General features: G+C 25.8%; 1 protein-coding gene and 1 pseudogene across 4 annotated transcripts; both read left to right on the plus strand.

The window, feature by feature from the left end:
- Positions 1-1,545: 1,545 nt before the first annotated feature.
- LOC126551582 (uncharacterized) lies at positions 1,546-2,122 on the plus strand (annotated as a pseudogene).
- Positions 2,123-14,437: 12,315 nt separating this feature from the next.
- LOC114129230 (beta-lactamase-like protein 2 homolog) lies at positions 14,438-21,720 on the plus strand. Of its 4 annotated transcripts, none has more exons than XM_050206594.1 (7): positions 14,438-14,641; positions 14,794-15,074; positions 16,027-16,196; positions 17,616-17,727; positions 17,794-17,992; positions 18,602-18,730; positions 18,820-21,720. In XM_050206594.1, exons 2-7 carry the CDS (start codon positions 14,815-14,817, stop codon positions 18,934-18,936), a joined length of 987 nt encoding a protein of 328 aa, XP_050062551.1. In that variant the 5' UTR covers positions 14,438-14,641; positions 14,794-14,814; the 3' UTR covers positions 18,937-21,720. The 4 variants fall into 4 exon arrangements, with proteins under 4 accessions (XP_050062551.1, XP_027849690.2, XP_050062550.1 ...); XM_027993889.2 differs by having other exon boundaries at positions 14,439-14,709; XM_050206593.1 differs by having other exon boundaries at positions 14,439-14,693.
- The last annotated feature ends 2,629 nt before the right edge of the window (positions 21,721-24,349 follow it).

Here is a 24,349-nt window from a genome sequence, read left to right on the forward strand (position 1 = left end):
TTTTTTAAACTATATATTAATGTATTTCCGTATTCTGTATGATTTTATCCACCTCACTAAAGTATTATTATTTTTTTTTATTTGAAAAGAAAATTACGCTTCAACTTCAACAGGGAAAATCATTAGCCTGAGCCCTGAAGTATCATTGTTATTTAATAATATAAATGATAAATGTTTATAGTATGATGTTATATAATCGGTTGACGTATATCATTGTATTATTATTTCATCAATATTAAACTATAACTCCATCACGTAAATACTTTGAGATTTATTAATTTAATATTTAGAAGCTCTCTGAGCTTACTGACAATTCGTAATGAAGCACAAAAAAAAGATCTTTTGCATAAACAAATAAAAACAACAAAAACATTTTGGCATACCTACACTCTAAGCTAATGACACTCACTTGAATAAATTCAGATTAGCACTGTTAGATTGTTGAGATATCACAGCGGTCCGCGTTTATCTTGTCTGTTGTTTCAATATTGAAATGACTATCGACATATCGTGATAAATTTTTTATATCGATATTATATCCTGTATATCCTATACTTACACATCGTAAAACCAATTAAAATATATTATATTATAAAATATTAGTTGTAAATTGAACTCAAATATTTGTTCAAGTATTCAAATAATAAGCAAACAAGCTCTAAAATCAGCAGAGCATCATGTAGTGCACACCAACTATTCCAGTAGATAGTGTATGTTTTAATTTCCATACTAAATGTGATATTTTGAATTCAATTAAACAATATATAAGTACATATTTTACATAACCTTTTATGAAATTATTGTTCTTAGCCTCAGCTTGTACAAAAATGTACATGTAATAATATTAGTGACTAGTGTATTGTATAGGTAGGAAATTAGGATATTAGATACCACTAATATAATAATAATTTATTATAAACAATTAATAATAAGTCACCATATAATATAATAATTTGTAAAATGTACATAAAATTATATAGGTACATTGGTAGGTATATATACAACATGTGTTTAAAATTGACAACACTATTAACAAGAAAAACAAATAGTAAAAAAAACTGCGATATAATAATTGGTGTATAATCATTAATCATAAATTTAATTAAATAACAAATCTGTGTGCCGGTGTAACCGCCAAAATTTACTATAAATTTATTATTTTTAGATTCTTGTCTTGACAATAAATCATTTTAATTGCTGCTGTAGAAAATAGAGAACTAATAATGTCACATCATTATCGACAACGTTAAACCAATGATTATAAATACTAATGGTATAACGATAACGTACAAAATGTTATTAATATTATTATATTGATGTGTGACGTCGTCTACTAAATAAGTACAATTCCATCCGCCACAACCAGTTTGTTGTCAAATATAATGTCCATTTTTATTTTATAATATCTATGTAAAATTATAAATATAATTTGTTATTAATATTTATACGTGAGCGTCGAGTTTACGATGACATTCACTGTATAGTCGTAGTGACGTGTGGTTTATTTAAAATTCAGTGTACTATAATACCTAATTTGTTTTCAAAATGCCCAAAAGACGGTGCGTATTTATTCTACAATTAAAATTAGAATTTCCTTTTTTACAAGATACTGACGAAGTAGGAAAAATATTTTGTATCATATATAAGTCAGTGTTTTCTATAGAACATGGTGGACGTTCAGACATAACACAATACGTTACAAAAGTAAAAAAAAAATTTACTGGCATTATCAGCTGCATCAAAACATGAAAAGGTAACTTTTTTTTTTTTAAATGATATGAGTGGGTCCACTGACGAAAGTAGACGTACTGCATCACAAGAAGGGATATTCGCATTTCATACCGTGGTACTCAATCACTCATTTCGATCAATGGACTGCACATCATCTCTTTTAAAACAAATTTAAAATAAAAATTTTACTTGTGCGAGAACTAAGGCTGAATCGACTGTTTTAATTGTGTTGGCTCCTTTCGCCATACAACAAATTTGTAAGGAAATAGAAAATATAAATTTCGCTACAATTATGATAGATACTTCTAACCATAAGAACCTAAAAATCGTACCAATTTTAATAGGTACGTTATTTCAAACCAAATTCGGGAATACAAATCAAAGTTTTTAAAGTGACAAATTTAAAAAGAGAAACAGCAAGTATTTTATCAACTTATATAATTGAAAGCTAAAAAAGCATAAGTTGTCAGATAAAATTGTTGCATTTTCTGGAGATAATTGCAATACTAACTTTGGAGGTGTTTTAAGAAAATAACAATTTAAAAACAAATATTTTTTGGAATAGGTGGCGCTGCTCATATTTTGCACAACGCAATGCAATCAAGTGCTGATGTGTTACCTGTTGATATAGAAATCATAGTTAACAACATTTTTCAATTTTTTCATATCTATACAGTTCGAGTTGAACATTTGAAAGAGTTTTGTGAATATGCAAATGTTGAATATAAAAATATTCTTGGAAGTGTAAAAACTCCTTGGCTATTATTATTACCTGCAATAACAAGAATTATTGATATTTATTCGGGCTTAAAATCATACTTCGAGAAACAGGAAAAGTGTTCTACAATATTAAAATCGTTTTTTTAATGATCCTATGTCTATACTATGGTTTCATTTTTTGCAAAGCCAATTAATGTTTGTCTGTGATATTGTAACAAAAATAGAAGGAGATAAAATATCAGTCTGTGAAGTTGAAGAGAAATTAGACATTTTAGTTGAAAAAATAAAAAAATAGAAAAAATCTAAACTTCCTTACAACAAATATTTTATCGCTTTAAAATGGTTTAAAAAGCAATAATATGTTTAATGAAAACTCATTCAAAAAAAAAAATACTGATCTATCTTATAATACTTTTTTATCTTACGTAGAAAAATTGGGGTTGCCACTTTGACCAGTTGAAAATATTTCGTTGGGTCCAACTAATAAACTGTCTTACTTTGGAAAATGTTCAAAAATGTATTAAATTTCTTATGGAAAACAATCGAAATAATTCTAACATAAAATTAGATGAAGATAATTTATTTAATGAATTCAGTCATGTAGAACAAATTTTTAAATCATGAATTCATGAATGACAAAAAAAAATTCAGCTATAGTATAAGTTAAGTGGTGTGAAATATAATAACATTAATAGTTAAAAAGTAGAATTTAAAAAAGTATATTATTCCTAAAATATATGTTAGGTTTAAATTAGGAGTTGTCATAAACAAAGAATACAAGACAATTTTTTTCTGATTATCCATTATTTTTATTTTATACATGATCGAATTCTAAAATTAAAAATCTCATCAGTCAGAATGTATTAAACTAACCTATAGGTACACATTCCCAACATGCACATAAAAAGTGATAAATTTTTTACACTATAACAATTATGATTGTAGGTGCTTTATACAACTATTTAGTACTTTTACTTTTACAGATTGTTAGTTGGGAACGTATGAAGAACGGCATTTTAAGTAACTTTTTATTATCGACCGTAGGTCTCGCAGACATATGTACATAAACGGATTTGAATCACATGTGACTTTTGTGCTGGTTCTGCAACGGGTAGTAAAATGTTAAAACGTTAACATCAATAATATCATATAAAAACATTATTGTTTTTAACAAACTCCACTTAGATGTATTAAACGCTAATATTAAACGAAGACGCTTTTAAATATGAAGATAAACTTAATTTTTATTAAATAATGAATCACATATTACAATTAGTATAAGAATATAAAATATATTTCTACAAATCTATCGAACAAACTATATACCTATTTACATAGCGAGCGGCGTAAAGTGCCTATACACTTTGTTTCTCCTGTTACTTATTTACATTGATAGATGCACTCTAAACGTCTAAAACTATAACGTCTTGCCAAAGTACTTAACTACTCAAGCCTGGGCAAATTAATGATAATTTTTAAATGAGTTAAGTTAAGTTGATAGTAAAAATTTTAAAAAGTTTAAAGTTAATAGTTAGGTATCTTAATTTTTTTTTAACTCAGTTAAGTTAAAAGTTATATGAAAGCTGACATTAACTTATGAACTTCAATTAAGTTTTAAAATTTTTTGTTTTATTATATAAAAAACCAGTTATATGGTTTAAAATGATAAAAATTAAAGTTTGATTTGATTAAAAGTAACTCGTTATTTATTAAGTTTATATCAATTGTAACGTCACTACATTTTTCAGCTATTATTTTATTATGAATACGTTCACAGCTACTATATTATTATTATTATTATTATTAGGTACCACACTTATTGCGCGCTCTGATAAATGATAATCATCTAGTTTACAATGTTATGTCACCTTTGACAGGGACTGGAACCTTTATGATTTAATCGGTTTAGGTTTCGGTTTCAGTTCTCAAAAATCCAAAATTTCGGTTTCGGTTCTGGTTTCGGTTTTCAAAAATATCAAATTTCTGTTACGGTTAATACCGGGTTTGACCCTTATTATTTGAATTTTGTATTTTATTTTATTTTTATCAATTAAGTACTGTATAACATTTTAAGAACTTCTATTTAATGATAGGTATTTGTAATTAAGTGTAGGTACCTATTTAAGAATTTAGGTAATATAATATCAATACGAAATTACTAACATTAAAAATTTAAAGCTATAAAAAATATAGATACTATTTATGGAAGTTTCACTATATCATTGAATTCTAAACATAGTAAAAATTCAAAAAACATTATTAGCAAACAAAACCTAAATAATAATATATTTAAAACATAACTAGATATCCATTAGGTAGGTACGTACCTATTTTGTTAGTTATTAGTTAATAATATTTAAATTTTAAACTAATGGACAAACATACAAAACATAAATATTATGATTTTAATAAATTGGCTCAGGTATATTAGTAAGTTAGGTAACAAAAAAGTATAATTTATTATTTATTTATTAAAAAAATGACAACTTACTCTAAAACACTTATAAACGCACAAATTGTTATTAATTTTAGAAATTCTATATTACCTAACAGCTATTGCAGTTTGCGATTTGCTTTTCAATATTAATTGAACGCAGGTAACGGGCTCATTGTCGATTACATTTATTTATATGGAAATTAGAATTTGGTTTTTTGGAATTTATTTTATAACGATTCTGTTGTACACATAAAAATTATTAGGCTTATATAGGAATTATAGGTCTACGATTTTATAATAGTTATTTGTTATTCTTGATTACTGACTTTTTACTTATTAGTCATTACTTACTGTACATTATAGATCAAATATCTATTGGATTTTTGAACCAAAAATAACCGAAAAAAAAACGTAAAAACCTCTACATCAAATTATAGGTTTCGGTTTCGGTTTCTAAACAAATATATTTAAGTGTCACTTTTCCGATAGACCTCTGACCAAGCCAACGTCGGCGTACGTCAAGTCCCCGAACATCGTCCGTCATTTTAAACCTCGTGGATGTTCATCTACATGTGAATGATTTCAATACTGGATAGTGTATCCACACGTATCCTCGTATATAATATTACCACGGATGGTCAACACCATTCAATACAGAATACACCTGTATTGTCGTATATAATTATTATCATCCTGTTCGTAACCGTCGTCGACAACGCCATGATGGGCTAGACCATCAACATAGGCCAGGGCGGCCCGAAGACCCAGATTGCTGTTCGCTAAGACATCGTCAACTTGCCAACGACCATACCGTACAAACTGTGTAATGTATTATGTTTTCCCATGTGTCTTCTTTTTGTTTAAAGGCACGTATTTCAGGCGTCGCAAGATGCGGGTCCCTTTTCTCTCCCCCTGTCTTAAGTCCAGACAATATTCGCAAAGTATTAACACATAAAAAAACCACATATTTTATTCCATAAAAAAAAATGTACTTAGACGGCACAGTCTATCTACGATCGTCATTCTTCTTGTTTTGAAGATGATATGACGGGAATTTTTATTATAATCATATTAGAAAATATCGTATGTCGAATAGTACCTAATTTTATAGTACCATCATTAAAATATTAATCTTGCGATTATTGTCTGATTCGCTTAATGTTATTCTTCACGAACAACTCATTAGGTATTATTTTCCCGCACACTGTCTTCCATTCATTATATTACAAAGAAATATTAAATAAAAAAGCAAAATGTATTATTCACCTTCGGTGAGAGATAATCTTATTATAACCAAAATTATTCTTCACATGTTTTACTCAACTTAATTATTACTAGGTATTTGTAATGCCATTTGTTATAATAAAGTTATTATTATATTGTCAACTAAAATTATTATACTATTATTGAAATGTCAACTCAAAATTATATATTATTATTGTCAGTCAAATTTATTATACATTAATACATTATTGTAATGTCACTTATTATCATAACTTAAAATTATTACCTTTTACACTATTGTGTCAATGTCAAAATATATTATTCTGATTACCTTAAATTCATAACTCTTATGAAACTGATTTATGTTTTATGTTTTTATATATAGTTACTTCTGAGTTGTGTTTGGTATTTATATATTGGTTATTAACGATGTAATATTTTTGCCATACGACAAATAAATAAATAAATCTTATTGTTATTATTTAGTGTCACTCTGATTTTTATTGTTATAACTATTTAAATCTTTGACGTTCATATCGTCAATGCGTGTCTAAAACCTATTAGTCTAGCCACTCCCCACGCGGCACGGCTAATAGGGTCACGAATCTCAAGCCCCAGAGGTTCGTGGGTGGTTTTCGGAGCTTAAAAGCTCTGAAATATCACACAATTAAAGTCAGTTAAGTTTAAATTAAAGTTAATGAAAATGACATTTTAAAAAGTTAAGTTTAAAAGTTAAGATTAACTTTAACTTTTTAACTCGTTTATGCCCAGTCTTGCTTACTCTACTATAGTTAATGATCCATTATATTTAAAAGGTGATTTACCATTACTGCTCACTTATTTTAAGGTACCTTGATGATAATTTTCCTTATTTAGCATCTTCTCCTGGTAAAATATATCGTAGTTCTTACTTAATTATAATTATTAATTCAACCAACATTACTAATTTAGTATTTTTTTTATAATTTATAGACGATCTTCTCTTGTCGTGAATATGATACTGCAGTAGTCCAATGACATTAAAGCGATGAGGGACTTTTGGCACACACTGTACGACAGAAATTAAATATTATAATATGTTGGTCGTGATCATTCGACCCGCCCATTGTTTTACCCTACCACATTTAGACCCGACCAATTACACGACTCCACGATCGAGGTAACAGTTCGCCGTTTGTATATAAAAACGATGTGCATACGAAATCATGCAAACGAATCAACTTAGAATCGCCACTACAAGCGATCCACCGAGGAGTAAATTCCGATATCGTACAGCATAATATTATACAGGTTTGTATAACGACAACAACAACAACAATATGTTTCTGTTGTACACCACCGTACCTGCGGTGTTCGCTTTCGCGTTGCTGTTGAATTTCTTCTTTATGTATTCACCCGTCAACTCGGATAAGTCGAATGCTGATTGCCCGAAAAATGAATTTTATTTCAAAAGTTGCAACGAATGTATGATATCGCCATGCTACACCGATCTAAAGAGGCCGTGCTACATAGTGGATGGTGGAGACACTGGAGTCATGTGTTATAATTGTGCTGGTGTACAAGATGGAGACGAAATGTTCAACGAACCATTGCAATGTAATGCTAAATGCCAACAACCATCAAAGTATTGTTATTGTATAGGTGGATGTTACTGGTGCATCGAGGCAGCTGGTAAATTTACAAAATATAAATGTGGTTTGCCGTATACTTATCCAGTATGCGAAGAAAAGAAAGAGAAGTGAACCGCCAGTACGCCCGCCGCGCCCTGAGATTACATATTATAATAATATTTTGATAATATAATAATTATGTTACCTATTACCTAACTATGATTTTTGTTCTTAAAAAATAATACCCCGTTACAATATAATAATATTACATAGTATATAATGTACGTATCCAATCACCACCGTGAAGAATTTAATATTGTTTTCATGATTTTATCTATTTTACACAATTAGTATTTTGGCACAATTTATCATATTATATACATATTATATTATACACAATAATAAATAGTTAAGATGATAAATGTTTGTAATATTATACTATATAACCACTAATCAGTGCACCTCTTTCATTCAATGTATTATTTATTTATTTCATCAATATTAAACTATTAATCCATCACGTATATAGACTCGGTGCTTTATAATTATTTATTTTTTAGTAGCTCTGACTCTGGGCCCTTTCGTATTCTTATGTTGTAAAGCTGCATCTGTTCGATATAAGAAATAAATATTAATAAATATTTTTTGCTTGTAATATATGCACACAGTAATTCACCTATTATTTTTAGGAATTGTTAAAATATACAATTACTTTAAGACCATATTTTGAAATTATTGAGATTTATTGCACCTACTGAATGAGAAGAAAAACTATGAAAAATAAAATTTTTTAAACTATATATTAATGTATTTCCGTATTCTGTATGATTTTATCCACCTCACTAAAGTATTATTATTTTTTTTTATTTGAAAAGAAAATTACGCTTCAACTTCAACAGGGAAAATCATTAGCCTGAGCCCTGAAGTATCATTGTTATTTAATAATATAAATGATAAATGTTTATAGTATGATGTTATATAATCGGTTGACGTATATCATTGTATTATTATTTCATCAATATTAAACTATAACTCCATCACGTAAATACTTTGAGATTTATTAATTTAATATTTAGAAGCTCTCTGAGCTTACTGACAATTCGTAATGAAGCACAAAAAAAAGATCTTTTGCATAAACAAATAAAAACAACAAAAACATTTTCGCATACCTACACTCTAAGCTAATGACACTCACTTGAATAAATTCAGATTAGCACTGTTAGATTGTTGAGATATCACAGCGGTCCGCGTTTATCTTGTCTGTTGTTTCAAAATTGAAATGACTATCGACATATCGTGATAAATTTTTTATATCGATATTATATCCTGTATATCCTATACTTACACATCGTAAAACCAATTAAAATATATTATATTATAAAATATTAGTTGTAAATTGAATTCAAATATTTGTTCAAGTATTCAAATAATAAGCAAACAAGCTCTAAAATCAGCAGAGCATCATGTTGTGCACACCAACTATTCCAGTAGATAATGTATGTTTTAATTTCCATACTAAATGTGATATTTTGAATTCAATTAAACAATATATAAGTACATATTTTACATAACCTTTTATGAAATTATTGTTCTTAGCCTCAGCTTGTACAAAAATGTACATGTAATAATATTAGTGACTAGTGTATTGTATAGGTAGGAAATTAGGATATTAGATACCACTAATATAATAATAATTTATTATAAACAATTAATAATAAGTCACCATAATATAATAATTTGTAAAATGTACATAAAACTATATAGCTACAATGGTAGGTATATATACAACATGTGTTTAAAATTGACAACACTATTAACAAGAAAAACAAATAGTAAAAAAAACTGCGATATAATAGTTGGTGTATAATCATAAATTTAATTAAATAACAAATCTGTGTGCCGGTGTAACCGCCAAAATTTACCTTAGTGATATTTTACCCCACTAAGGTAAAATATCACTAGCGATTATTTACATCCGGGTATAATTTCCCTAGGTACATTTTTGCTAGATTAATTTTATCTCTCTACAAGTAAAATTTCACTAGCGATTATATTTTACCTCAAGTAAAGTTTCACTAGATATATTTTACCCCAGTAAAATTTCAACAGCGATATTTCCACTACCGATTATTTACCCCAGGGTAAAAATCCACTAGACTTAATAAAATATACATATATTTGAAGATAATATGTTTAGTTAAGGTAAGTATTATGTGTTTAATCCGGGACGAACGCAGGGGGGCCCCCAAAATATCACAAACAAAAAATAAATTATATGACCTACAAATACCTATCAGTATTACCAGTATTACCTACTAATAAAAAATTTCAATAAGAAAAATAAAAATAAAAAAATTATTGATTAGGTGGCAAAGTGAATGTAGTTGGTGCATTTGGGAGATCATTTTTTCAAATTCCAAATAGTTTTCATATGCGCCTACAAAAACTAGAGAAAAATGAAGAAAAACCGGGAATTTTTACGCAAAATCGGTTTTTTGTGAACATCGATTTTGGTTTTTGCTGTAACTCTGAAATAAATTACCGTAGATACATGAAATTTTCATTGGTTGTTTATAATAACATTTTCTATACATTATACAATTTTTAAAAAATATTGAAAATCCGTAGTAACAATTTTTTCTTAAGCATTCAAAGTTCAAATTTTGACAAAATACGTAAAAATGACGAAAATTTACAAATTATTTTGAGTTAGAAATTCTTAAAAGTTTTTCTTTTTAAACCTAAGGTTTTAAAATGTTATATAAGATTTATCATAAGTTTGTCTACATTTATCAAAAAGCAAGTCAAAATGCATTTTTATGAGCGTGTGAAGTTCATATTTTTACAACATAGGATATTCACTAAAATTCTCATGTAGCGATTTTCTTATTTTGTTGTAATTCAAAAACGAATAACTGTAGATGCATCAAAATTTTACTGAATGTTTATATTTTCATCTGCTATACATCATACAATTTTTAAAATATTTTGACTCATTTTGAGCTGTTTACTGACAATTTCAAATTTCAATTTTTATTGTTTTTTTTTTTTTCTATAAATATCAATAACATTTTTTTTGGTCGGCCAAAATGTGTGAAAATGTAATACAAGGCTACTGATATATTTTTACAATAGCAGTTGAAAAATATTTAAAATACATGTGCACACATTTTTTTATAACCATTTAAAGTTCGAATTTTGACAGAACTTATCAAAATCTCGAAAATGATCAATCATTGTAATTAAAAAATTATAAAATGTTCAGTTTTTATAACTAAGGATTGAAAATTTAAAACAAAGATTCTCATGAATAGTTCATACTGTCACCAAAAAATCAAAAAAATATATAAACACACTTATTTTTTAAAGACATTTTAAATTCAAATTTGGACGAAATTACACATTAAAACCAAGAATAACAATTTTAGTTATTTTGTTGTAATGTAAAAATATTTTTTGTTGGTATATGAAACTTTTAGAGTACATTGTTATATTTTAAATACACGCAATGATATTTTCAAATGTAATTTTTTTTTTGAAAAATGAATTTAACCTTCTGTAGTAAATACTATTGCCTAATTCTAAAATTGTTAAAATTGATCTAAAATGTTAGTTAATAACGCCGTAACTCGGATAGAACATGGAGAAATTATGTTATGCGAAAATACCGTACATACAAACATATTTACGGCGTTTATGCTTAATAAGTAAAAGAGGCGGCGTTCTTACTTATAATACTTCTAATTTTTTTGTTACCTACGGCGTTTTCAAAGAACGATAATTAAGTTTATAGTCTATTCATTACGATTTCAGAAGTATTTTTCCTACAAACATTGTGTAAAATTGATAAACCTATTAAATGCCTTAAATAACTAATTTATTAATTTTTTTTGAGTTCCGGCATTTTTGCTTAACAGTGCAGAATTGTACCTTTATTATATTACGCAATATTATATAATTTACAAATAATTTGTGGGAATATTAAATTTGTAACTTATGTCTTCAGTTATGGCGTCAATTTGTTAATTGTTATCTTAAATAGATAATCTAGTAATCGATTTGTAGTGGCTATATTTTGCTCTCAATAACGTATTTATTTTATTTTATTTATACAGTTTGTATAAACTGAGCCTTTTTAAAACGTATAATATTTGAAATACCTAACAGACAATAATATACAATTATAACAACTTATAGGTTATTTAGAAATTATACATAATTAGATTAATATAACAAATCCTTAAAGACAGGATTGGCGTGGTACTCGGTGATCTGGCCTTGGTTTCGTACTTATTACTATGTATTTACTTTTTACTTTTACTGTATTATACTATTATTGTTATTGAATAATTAAAAAAAAAAATAACTATCTTCGTCACATCAAGTTTACATCATATGAATAGGTATATGATATGAAATAGTATATAGCATAAAAAAAAAATGCCTAAATCTTCAATAAAAATTAAAAGTTTTAAATGATTGCAATGAAGATATTTCCCCAATTATTTACAGAATTGTAATCGTATTAGCTATTTTACCGATAACAACAAGCAATAAACTGCTATAGGTACTTATCGGCTATCAGTAATAGGTCCTTTTCAACTCTTCAATGTTTAAATTCGTATTTTAGTTTATAAAATGAATGGTGAAAATCGTCTAAATGTTTTGGCACTAAGCAGTAATGAATATAATATTCATAATATGTATAACAGCATTTATAGTTAGTATTGCCAATAAATAATAATATAATATATTTTATTTTATTATTTTTCATACCTGCACTTTCTGTTATAGAACCACGTTCTGCCTACACATATTTATATTATAATTGAGTTTATCTTTAACTTCATTATTTTAAATCGGTTTATCTTCATTATTACTATACTTATTTTGTAAAACTCGAAGTTTGTCTGAATTGATATTTTTTCATTATTTGTATTTAACCATTTGCATTTGCATTCTTTGTATAATTTTGTTCTTTAAAACAGTTGAATTATAAATTGAAAGTATTTTTTGCATGAAGATTGAAAAATAGAATATTTGCTCTAATAATTTAACCTAACGTATTACATTTTCAATTTTTTTATCTACATTTCAAAAAAAAAAAAAAAAAATACAAAGAAAAATTGAAAATTTCAGTTAAATAAATAGCTCAAAAAAAGGCGTAATAATTTGAAAATTTAACCGTGTATAGATAACGCTAATATAAAAATTTGGTGAAAATTTCAAGTATTTACAGTGATTATTTTGAGTAACAACTTACTATATAAAATAAATAGATTTGTTTTTGTAACTGCTGGAAACTTCTTACTTTTGACTTCTATAATGCACCAAGAATATTCAATTTTTCTCTGGACACCACTCCTGAAGTTGTAAATTGAAGTATTATTTCGACAAGTTATATGGTGTACACACATAAAAAAAACGCATCATTATAAAGTCAATACATTCATCACTCCGTTAGGTTATAGAATCTAAAAATATAAAATAATCTTAAAAGTCTCCGTTAAACATTACGTTTAGGCAACCAAATGAACATTAAATCGGTCCATAATAAATTGACTAAAGATATTTGAAAAAAAATTCTGTTACTATTTATTGAAAAAAAATCATAGTTAAAAATATTTACTGTCGCCATAAAAATGTTTTTATTTACAACAATAAAAAAAAACCTTCAAATATAATTTAATTCAGAATTATATTACATGTTTTGGTTTCTATCAAAATTTGTAAGCAGCCCAGTCACTTGAAACATAAAGTTTAAAACATTTCAATTTTTTTCATATTTCACCCATGAAATAAAATAAAAAAATAAATTTTGGTTATAGTATTTGCTTGCTATAAAAATATAATTTATGAGATTTATTACTAGATTATAGTTTTATCGTTGATTTTTAATTTACCATTTCATAACATTTTCTTTGTATAGAAACAATAGAGTTTCAATACTATAAAAAAAAAATAGTATTTTACAAACAGCTTCCAAATATATCTAACTAGGTTTGTCACAATAGTTATGCTTTTTTTGATAGTGATTTAATTTTTTATCTGTCTATTATAAAATCAATGGTAACCTAAATTAATATAAATAACCATTAACAACTATTTTGGTGATATTTTTCTTGTCATTTTTTTACCTTAAATCGGCAATCGTACTATATTGTACCATAGCCCATAGGATGCTATTTATAAAAATACAATTTATAATTAACCAAAAATACAAGTTATATACTTTGATCAGTTTAGTTATTATCAGTTTAAATACAATAATTACGATCATATACTATATATGCAAAAAACAAAAACATGCAAAATAAAACCTAGCCCTGGTAATAGTATTCTGAGACATCTGAGTTACTTATCCGGATTTTTTTTTATCCTAGACACCTTTATGGTAGACACTAGACGGTAGTCTACCTCTAGCCTAATATCTTGGCATATTTTTGTCAATCGCCTTGTTACGGCTGTCCGCGAATAAATGCAATACAGAGTATTGAGTATTATATTGCACACGAAACCAGGCTTAGGACAGTTGCGAGTTGGAACCATTTAAAAAAACTAAAAAGTATATTGTTAAATATCAAGTATTTCAACATTTTGATCAGTAAATCGTTAGTAATAAATAATATTAATTCTAACTTTTTATTATTATTATTATTATCACTAGTCGAGATAACGTTATCTTAGATCAATTAATTTACGATTTTTTTATCATACCATCAAATTCTTTAGTCATAATAATTATAGGTAAACACGTAGGTAATAAATGTTATAAGCATGCCAATAAAGTATGATACACTACAATTATGATCTAAGGTCATGTCTAAAAATCGTGTGTCATAAAATTAAATTACCCATGACGTGACATAGTGAACCGATATTAGTATTTTACTGCACTTTCAGCCTATGTTGACCGATCGTAAGTCGTAGGTCAAGTTATAGTAGGTAAGGTAGTACAGCTACCGATAGAAGTAGGTACACCGATAGGTAACGATTTTGAATTTTTGATTACTATTTAATATTACTATTTTATTACTGTGATAATAACTGTTTTCTCGATGTATTCTATAGCTCGTAATCAGCAGTCGGTCAATGTTCACTATTACACGATCATTCCGATGGCGGTTGCCCGTGTCTGTGTTGTCATTCGTCCATCATCACAGCCATCCTTCGACACAATCGATCATCAGTAGAGCTAGTAGCTCAAAACCTCGAGCCCGTTCGAGGATGTCGTTGCCTCGTCTGCCAATCGTCAGCAGTGTCTCGATCAGAGAGCTAAGGGTGTTAGGATGCAACCCTGGTTTCATGACGCTACAGGGTACTAATACTTATGTGGTTGGCACGGGTGAGCGGTATGTTTTATGTAGTTGTATCAAAATAATATATTGGGTTTAAATGATTTGTTTAAACAGACAAAATCAAGTTACAGTTTTTTTTTATCTTAGTATCCTCCTAATCTATATATTATTTATAATTATTTAAAAATATACATAATTTATGAAAACACAAATTAAGTGCTGATATTTATGTTTTTAGCCAATTTGAATTATTAAGTGTTGGGGTAAAAATGTAAAATATTTTCTCTGATAAAACTGAATTAGTTGGGACATAAGATACTGAAAATTGTAATGCATATTTATATTATCATATTCTACAATAGGCTAGATTTTGTATATTGTTTAACATCAAATGCTGTATTTTTTGTGTTTTTAAATGTTGCAACTTTCCAATCTTAATTCTTAAAATAATTTTTATTTCAAGTATCATATTATATGATAAATATAGATTTTATTCTAATTCATTTTGTAACTTTTCATTGAAATGTTCAGTTGTTGTTCTTTTGTATTGACCAAGTTTGATTTGGTGTTTTTAACAATGTTTAGACTTTCATCAAATGATAAAACATACCTATTTTATCAATATAAAACACTGGGTATTTTTTTGTATAGTTTATATTCAATTTTTTTTTCTTACCAACCACCACTGCTAAAATTTACTATATAATATGTTTTATATGTTAATAGTTTATGTATGTAATGTTATGAATTTTATTACAAACAAAAGTACTAGCAGTAAACAGAAATGGAAAAAAACGACATGCTAATTGCTAATGCATATAAATCCAGTCTTAGTAATAATTAATGAAACTCTAATATCACTTTCTATCTACTAATTAAAAAAAAAAAAAAATAGTTTATGTTATTATAATTAAACATGTTCATTTTTGAGTTTTATTCTAATTATTGTGTAAATTATAATTATTTTAATTTTAATTAAGTTTATTGATATAATATTTTATTACAGACGTATACTAATTGATGCAGGAGAGCCAAACTTTCCAGAATACATAAAAAATCTTCAAGAAACAATGATGAAGTATAATTTTCAACTTGATCATATTATAATATCACATTGGCACTCAGATCATATTGGAGGAGTAAATAATGTGTTAGATATGATTACTAATAAAAATGGTAATATATTAAATATACAGGGTGAGGCAGTGAATCAGGCGATTTTATAATAAATACGAAAAGCCTTGTAATTGATATGTGCGTAATACAACTATAAAATTATGTTTACCATAAATAAGCGTTTAGTCATCATGAATCGTTAGACTTCCAAACAACGTTCCTCTAAAGTAGTGGTTCTCAACCTGTTGTAAGTGTACCCCTAGGGGTATGTGACATGATCTTAAGGGGTACGTGAAAAAATTATTTTTTGTTTATTTATATTATAAATTGATACTTGGGGTACGTGAAATGGTGGTGAGAGAAGTCCAACGGGTACATGAATGAAAAAAAGTTGAGAATCAGTGCTCTAAAGTAACGGTTTGGTGCGCTTTATCCTCTTTAGGAATCATAGGGCCGTATTTTCAATAAAAGAACGAACGTGGACCATCTTGCAAATATCATTTATAAAAATTAAATAACAAATTAACACTTCTTTTATGCTATTTTATATACTTTCAGGTTATATAAATATATTTGTTAAAAATATATTTGTTTGGTTTTTATAGTTATTTTTAAATTGCTCGATTCACGGCCCCACTCTGTATAACCTAATATATATGATTTTATTAGAGTAAAATAGATCACATTTCGATGAATCAATAGCAAGTATTAGTATGTCAACTTTTAAAAAATCATTGTTTTATAAATATAATGTAAAATGTTACAGAGTATTTTAAGCTAAATAATCATAAATTATGCAAATAGGCTCTTTATACTGTCAAATTAATGATTATTGATATTATACTAATAAAAAATAGCACAGAATATATTCTTTACTTATATTATATTAAGTTAGATATACCTTGTTAGAAGTTATAGCCTACAAATTATTGACTACTCATTTAAGTCTACAAATTTATTTTCGATAGACATTACTAATAACTTTTATGATATTGAGCCATTATTGTCATGATTATATAAAAATATAAATGAAATTAACATTTAAGTTTATAAAATGTCAATATGTCCATAAATAGAAAATGATTATTTTCATAACTCGAATGAATTTCTAAAGTCATCTTAAAATTTGTGCATTTAAAATTATAATATGTATTATTTTTAAAACAAAATTTATAACATTTTAATATTTTTTGAAATATCATTTGTTAACATTTATTATTATTTTTAAATAATTTTCTTACAACTAAGATGCTCAACAGTTATATTGTAATATTTATTCATTTATTATTATTTATTACATTTTTTCATATTAAATTTTAATAAATTCTGCTAATTTTTCTAAAACTTGCTTTGATATGTAATTTCACCTATATAATCTGTATCAATAATTGTAAATAGCTTTTATTTTATTTATATTTTATCAAAATAAAAAAAAATTTTATTAAGAGTATAAATAAATGTAAATAAATTATATTTTAGAATGTAAAGTTTGGAAGTTCGATCCAAAAATAGGTAAAAAACGTGATTTCAACTTTCCACTTCATATTGTTGAGGATAAACAAAAATTTCAAGTTGAAGGTGCCACATTAGTGTAATTATTTAATTTCTTTAAATTAATTAATATTGAATAAAAGTTATATTTTTATAATATTTTTAGAATTCATCATACACCTGGACATACAACTGACCATATAGTTATATTTTTGGAAGAAGATAATGCCTTGTTCTCTGCTGATAGTGTGCTTGGAGAGGGAACTACTGTGTTTGAAGATCTAACAGAATATTTAAAATCATTACAACTGATTTTAGACCTAAACCCAACAACTATATTTCCTGGTCATGGCTCTGTTATAAAAGTAATTAGCATATTTAGTGATTTGAAACATAAATTGTTAGTGTATACTTATTATCAAGGATTCTAACTTGATATTCTATACATTTTAAAATTTTTTAAGAAGTTACTTAAAATTTGATTCAATTTTAAAAATTAGTTTTATTATGTTTATAACTTAAAACTTAAAAATGCATTTTGCATTTTTTTTTAACATCTTATCAAATTAATTAAAGTTGTTTTGAATATTTCATAATTTTATTTATATTAACATATTCTGTTAATAAATAAATAAAGAAAAAATGTTAATTTTCAAATAAATCTATTAATAACTAAAACCTAACCTATTATTTTTTGTTTTATTTTGTATATCATTACTCTATAAAATAATTATAAATTTTTAAAAGTTTTTTCCAGTTAACTAAATTTTTGGATAAAAAAATAATTACATATTTAAGATTTTTCTGTGCATTAAGTTCCAAGTCTTGATTACTATATTTAATTTTTGTTTGTATTGTGTCCTATATTTTATTAAACTAACTATACTTTGTTAAATAAATTTTTTTTTTAATTTAATTGTTATTTATAATTATTATAATCAATTGAATGACTTATAAAAGTATTTACTTTTTAGGATCCAATTGTTCGAGTAAATAATTATATTAAGCATCGATTAGAAAGGGAAATGGAATTATATAATTTAATTAATAAATCTCCATCTGGATCATTGTCTGAAGATGACATTGTAAATGAAATGTATAAGGTAAGTCAAAACTTTTGTTACTATACATTTTTATTTTCATATATAATATGAATTTTTATTGTAGTTTTATTTTATTTTAAATTTTTCAGGTAATTCCTAATGATTACAAGAAAGTAGCATTGTATATTGTGAAAAATCATCTTGCTAAATTAGCGAGGGACGGGAAAGTGGTTCTTATTGAAGATAAATGGAGAATTAAAAAATAATATGTGATAAAATGTTTTTAAAATTTAAATTGTTATAATTGAGTATTTTATTTTAGTATACATTGTGTTAAACTTTGGTAAATTTTAAATATGTATAAGTTAGGTTAGAACTAGAGACCAGAATTATATGGATTAAAAACATATAAAATATGATGCATGAGTACATTACTTAAGTGGCTAATTATGTATTAATATAATATTAAAATTAATTAATAACAATGTTAACCATGAACTGTAACAAATGAAATCATTTTTAAATAATATATATTTTAATTAATTAAATAGAATATTTATTTTATTTGGGTTGTGATATCATATTATATTATAAAAATTAGTTTATATTTTAAAATAAATAACATTTGTATTTATTTTTTTAGCAATTTATAGTTTTTAAATAAAATAATAATTGTGTAGACAGGTGTATTAAAAAATATATTTAAGTTTATAAAATGTTAATTTATAATTTTTGTACAAAATATTAAATGAAAATCACTTTATCGTTTAGTATTTAATTTAACATTATAATTAATAGACATTGCTTTTTATTTAAATTTTTAGGTTTTGAAAACATTGTATTATGTTATGTTATACACCTATATTAGTAATTTATTATCAAATTATAGAGTTCAGTTTATCAACATCAACGGACGATTAGTGCTTACATCATACATGTTCTTAAGTCTTAACACATGTACAAATCTTATCAATGGATCCGTTAGATCCAAACAAAGACTATTACAGTGTAATAATATTACTTAAATTAATATTTTTCACGTTGTTTAAGCAGAATTGATTAATTCTTAAGTTTTGTGTTACTAATGCACTGTGCATATAGTTGGTTTAATGAAAAATTGTGTAAATTGAAAGTTTAAACTACAATTTTGTTCAATTTTTCTAAAAATATGTGCTTTTCATATAGTACAATAAAATTGGGACATTTGATAAGGATTTATAACATTTGTAGTGTAACATTAATCGCCTGTATTAAACCCACAAAATATGTAATTATGTGCAACGTAAAATGTTGTCTATAAAATTGGTTACATTTAAAATGTTAATAGTTTTGTATAAATAAGTATTTGTATGAAGATGCATATTATGAATATAATTTTGATCTCTAGTTAACTTATAGTTATTATAGTGTGCGAGTTGAAAACTGAACTGTGATCATCACATGCCAAGTAGTTGATTTTTATCAGGGCTACTTAATTTTTTTTTTAAATTAATTTCAAACTATGTAAAGAAGACTATTTTATCAATTTTGATTATTTTTTAAAGTTATAACAATAATAGTGTTTAAAAATAATATCAAAATAATTTGTCGTCTTTTTTAGTAGAATCACGGTTTTAAATAGGTTAGGCCTAGGTTAGGTTCTGTTGTCACTTTATCTACAGCATTATTTACCAAGACTTTTATATACATTTTGAAGGTATTGTTTTTTCAGTGACTTTACTTACTACTTGCATTCAGATTAATTCAGTGGGGTTGTATCTGTTGTAACTTGTAAGGAAGAATTATTGAATGGTCCATTTAAAACACAAATTCATCCAATTTATATGTTTTTACTTTTGCTATCATCAATTTGATTTTTTCCAATAGTTAACATTATGTTTTTAGCTCACTTTTCGCCTCATATACTTTTTATAATAACAATAAATTGAACAACAATTTTATTTATATATTTTATTTTACCATAATTTAAAAACAATTTATGTTGTATTTTTTTTTAATACCTAACTAGTGCTTCATAATTTCCAAGTGTAATTTATTTTGTAATGATAACTTTTTCTTCTTAAATTTGCATCGGTTTATATTTTATACACTATTATTATTATATTTATATTGGTCTTGTACTTTTATCTTTTGAAAATTCCAAATAATTTTCTGAACATGAACAGGTATACATGAATTACATGTGAAATACATGTACTTTTTATTTGGTTAGTAGATTAGTTGTGTGTAGTTTTAAGTTGAATTTTGTTATTATTGTTGCTACTCTTTTATTGTTAGTTTGATAGAATTAAAAAAAAAAAAAAATGTTAACTTGAAAGCTATTTTAAGTTATTCAATTGCTTTAGTTGTCTCTTAAAGTTGTTCTATTTATGATATTGATGGTTTGATGTATAAGATGTATTTTTTAATAATTAAAATTTTTTATTTACTTTAAGTTAAATGTTATAAGATTATTATCGTGTAATTCATTTTTATCTTTGATCATTTAGATAGTAGACTACCTTCGTAGCTATAGGTATAAGAAAAAATCTAATTAAATTTGTTGTCTAATAAGGTAATGTTAAAATGGTTTTTAGTAATTTAGTTATGATTGCAGTAGTTTTTTGATTGAAACGCTCGTCAATTCTTTGTATTAATGAATCAAACACCGAATACCTACATTATAGTTACTCGAATTTTACCTTTTTTTTCCTAAATAAGAACCGATTTCTCTAATTGCCATCCCTATGTGCGGTTAGTTTTCTAGCTTCAACTGATGGTGTGTTTACGCCGTGTTCGATCGTTGTTCGAACATTTTGAGTTGTATATTTTATTTTATTTTTAAACAGTAATATTCATGTACTTATTTATTATACGTGTTTTCATTTTATACATTTATATTTTATTATCTTATATTTTTTTCATACTTGTATTAAGTAAAAGTTAAAACTTTGAATTTTTAAATATAAATTTTGTAAATGCATATTTGTTGCGTATATTAATGATTTTTACTGTATATTTTTTGCATATTTTAATGATTTTTACTGCATATTATATGGCATATTTTGATACTTTTTAGTGCATATTATAAATCCGGGCTCTACTCATAACTCATAAGCATAATTATTTGGTTAGTAGATACCTAATTATTTACTTTTCATATATTTTAAATATGTTAGCTTAGATTAGGTTACAACTCCTACAAAAGATAGTGTTAACTCCTATAAAAAATAGTGTTAACTCCTACAAAAAATTAATACAGCTCGTATTGCTGTAAAAAATATCAGTCTTGCAAAATATTAACACATAAAACAAAAATTGTTTGAAAAATATAGTAAAAATGTTAATAAGACAATAGTAGTCATATCTAATCATTTAATCCTGATACGAAAATTTTTTAAAAAATATAATAAACATATTAATAAAACAATAGTCATAAACTCATAACTCATAAATCATAATTATTTACGTTTAATTAACGTGATCGGAAATTTTCGATACAGACGAGATTATCATGTTTTATCGTTATTCGACAATATTCGATACCATACCGCCGATCTATTTAAAACATTTTGTACTGCAAGTGCCGATGTGAACGCGTATGGTATAGTATATAATATGGATATAATCAATAACCTTCAAGAATCATCATACAACGTATAAACACGCTCTATTTAAGTGTTTTCTTATTAAATATATATTTATTATTTTCAAGTTATAATAATTTTTAGCTTTTTGAGCTTTTCAACTTCAAAATTGTGAATTCAAGTAATATTCTCCTATTTTTAAAGGGAAAAATGTCTATGTAGGAGATTACAGTATCTTTGATTTTCAGGTAAAAATTTTAAAAGGTTATTACTTATTAGTATAGGAGTTTACATTTAATGATACAGGTAAAAAGGTTATTCGTGTAGAAGTTTACATTTGGCCATATAATAAATTGTTATAGGTACAAACATATAACCCGGAAATATTTATTATATTTAATGTTTTATTTTTAAGTATGGTAATAGAGATAATTAATTTGCTATATAATGTTTTGGGAAATAACAAAGCAGTTGAGCTTATACTCGGAATTCGCTGGTCGTTGCTATGTTACGTACTTACTAGACGGAGAGAACAAACGAGGGTGTAGGTACGTACTCTTAAAATCGATCAATATATTTTGCTGGATTCCTACAACGTTACTGATGCCAACGAAATAATGTGCGTATCAACGTTCAACAGAAATCTCGATTTGGCGCCGTTGGTCTCTGCGGAGAGGGTGGAAAATGGTAGTAGCGGGGATTTGGTTTCCGGAAAAATCAATACTATTTTCGCTCTGCTGTCGTATTCAAACTTAGGCTAGTTTATATGTATATATTTTATAAGAGGAAAATATTATTTCAACGATGAATAGCAATTGTGAACTAAAAATGAATTTATGATACTAACTCATTCAATTATTTCGTATTATTTACTGCATTACATTGATTTTTAATTTATTATCTATATTATTAATATTATTTTTTGTTATAAACGTCGTTTTCTTATACAGACGAAACACCCAAGACCGAACAGATAGATTTACTCACGAATTTGTTTTAGCCGAACGTTTTTGTTTACTTATAAAAGAAATCTCGTCTACTAGCTCGTGCATTAAAAAATATTATTAGTATTTTATATTTTACGTTGATTAGTCAGTGGTATTTGAAATGCCTGAATTGGTAAATACATATTTTCAAATGATGCAATACATATAATTAGGTAGCAATATTCAACTAAAAAATGAGATATATGGTTCTTATACTGCTCACCCTTCTTCCAAACAAAAATTCAACATTATCAAAATTAGAATTTTTATTTAAAATAGTTGTATTAGCCAGCATCAGTATTGACCAGAGATAAATGAAACTGAGATGCGGGCAATTCATCTGTGGCGGAATAAATGAATATGCGGTTTTGATTTTAATATTATTAATAATAGGTAACTAAGCCACTCTAAAATAACTGGTTCAATTTATTATATAAACCTTACTTAAATCATCAAAATCAGTTTAGTATTTTTACTTGAATCTATATATATAAGATTTAGTCATACACTTTGCTTCTTATAATAATAATTATATAATAGTTATTAATCGTATCCTAAGATACTCTTACAATCTGTTCAGTATTCTAAGTAATATTTGTGCGAAATTCGGTACCAATTTATTAATCAATTATATGTCATTTAGATATAACTCAACTAATAATACCTATCTCTATTATAGACGACCATATTTATATTATTATCTATCTGTCTAGTGTCTATCATTTTATTATTGTTTCAGTTGAAGTTGTCTTTATTATTTTTTGTACAATTGGTCGAGTATTTTTTCGTATACAAATCTCAACTATACTATACTATACTATACTATACTATACTATACATTTTGACTCTTATCTATAATAAATAATCATTTTTAGTAATTAGTTGAAACTCAATTTCAAGTCTATACAGAATAGTAGTTATTAGCATACACGACAATATATAATACAATACGAATAACAATATCCAACCATAATCTCTATTTTATTGTAACCTTTGTTAAAAAAAGATCTAAAATAAAATTCATATGCACCCTATAGAAATCTATAAGGGTTGAAATACGAGACTACAAACTCTCACTGAATCTCAATGAATCTACATTGAAATAACTTTTATTTAAAAACGGTTCA

Source organism: Aphis gossypii, chromosome X (genome assembly GCF_020184175.1).
Source record: "Aphis gossypii isolate Hap1 chromosome X, ASM2018417v2, whole genome shotgun sequence".
NCBI lineage: Eukaryota > Metazoa > Arthropoda > Insecta > Hemiptera > Aphididae > Aphis > Aphis gossypii.

Coding starts and splice junctions, on each gene's coding strand:
- LOC114129230 (XM_050206594.1), top strand. CDS start 14,815: ATGTTCACTATTACACGATCATTCCGATGGCGGTTGCCCGTGTCTGTG. Junction 17,728..17,793: donor GTTGAAGGTGCCACATTAGT/GTAATTATTTAA, acceptor TAATATTTTTAG/AATTCATCATACACCTGGAC. Junction 18,731..18,819: donor TTGTAAATGAAATGTATAAG/GTAAGTCAAAAC, acceptor TAAATTTTTCAG/GTAATTCCTAATGATTACAA.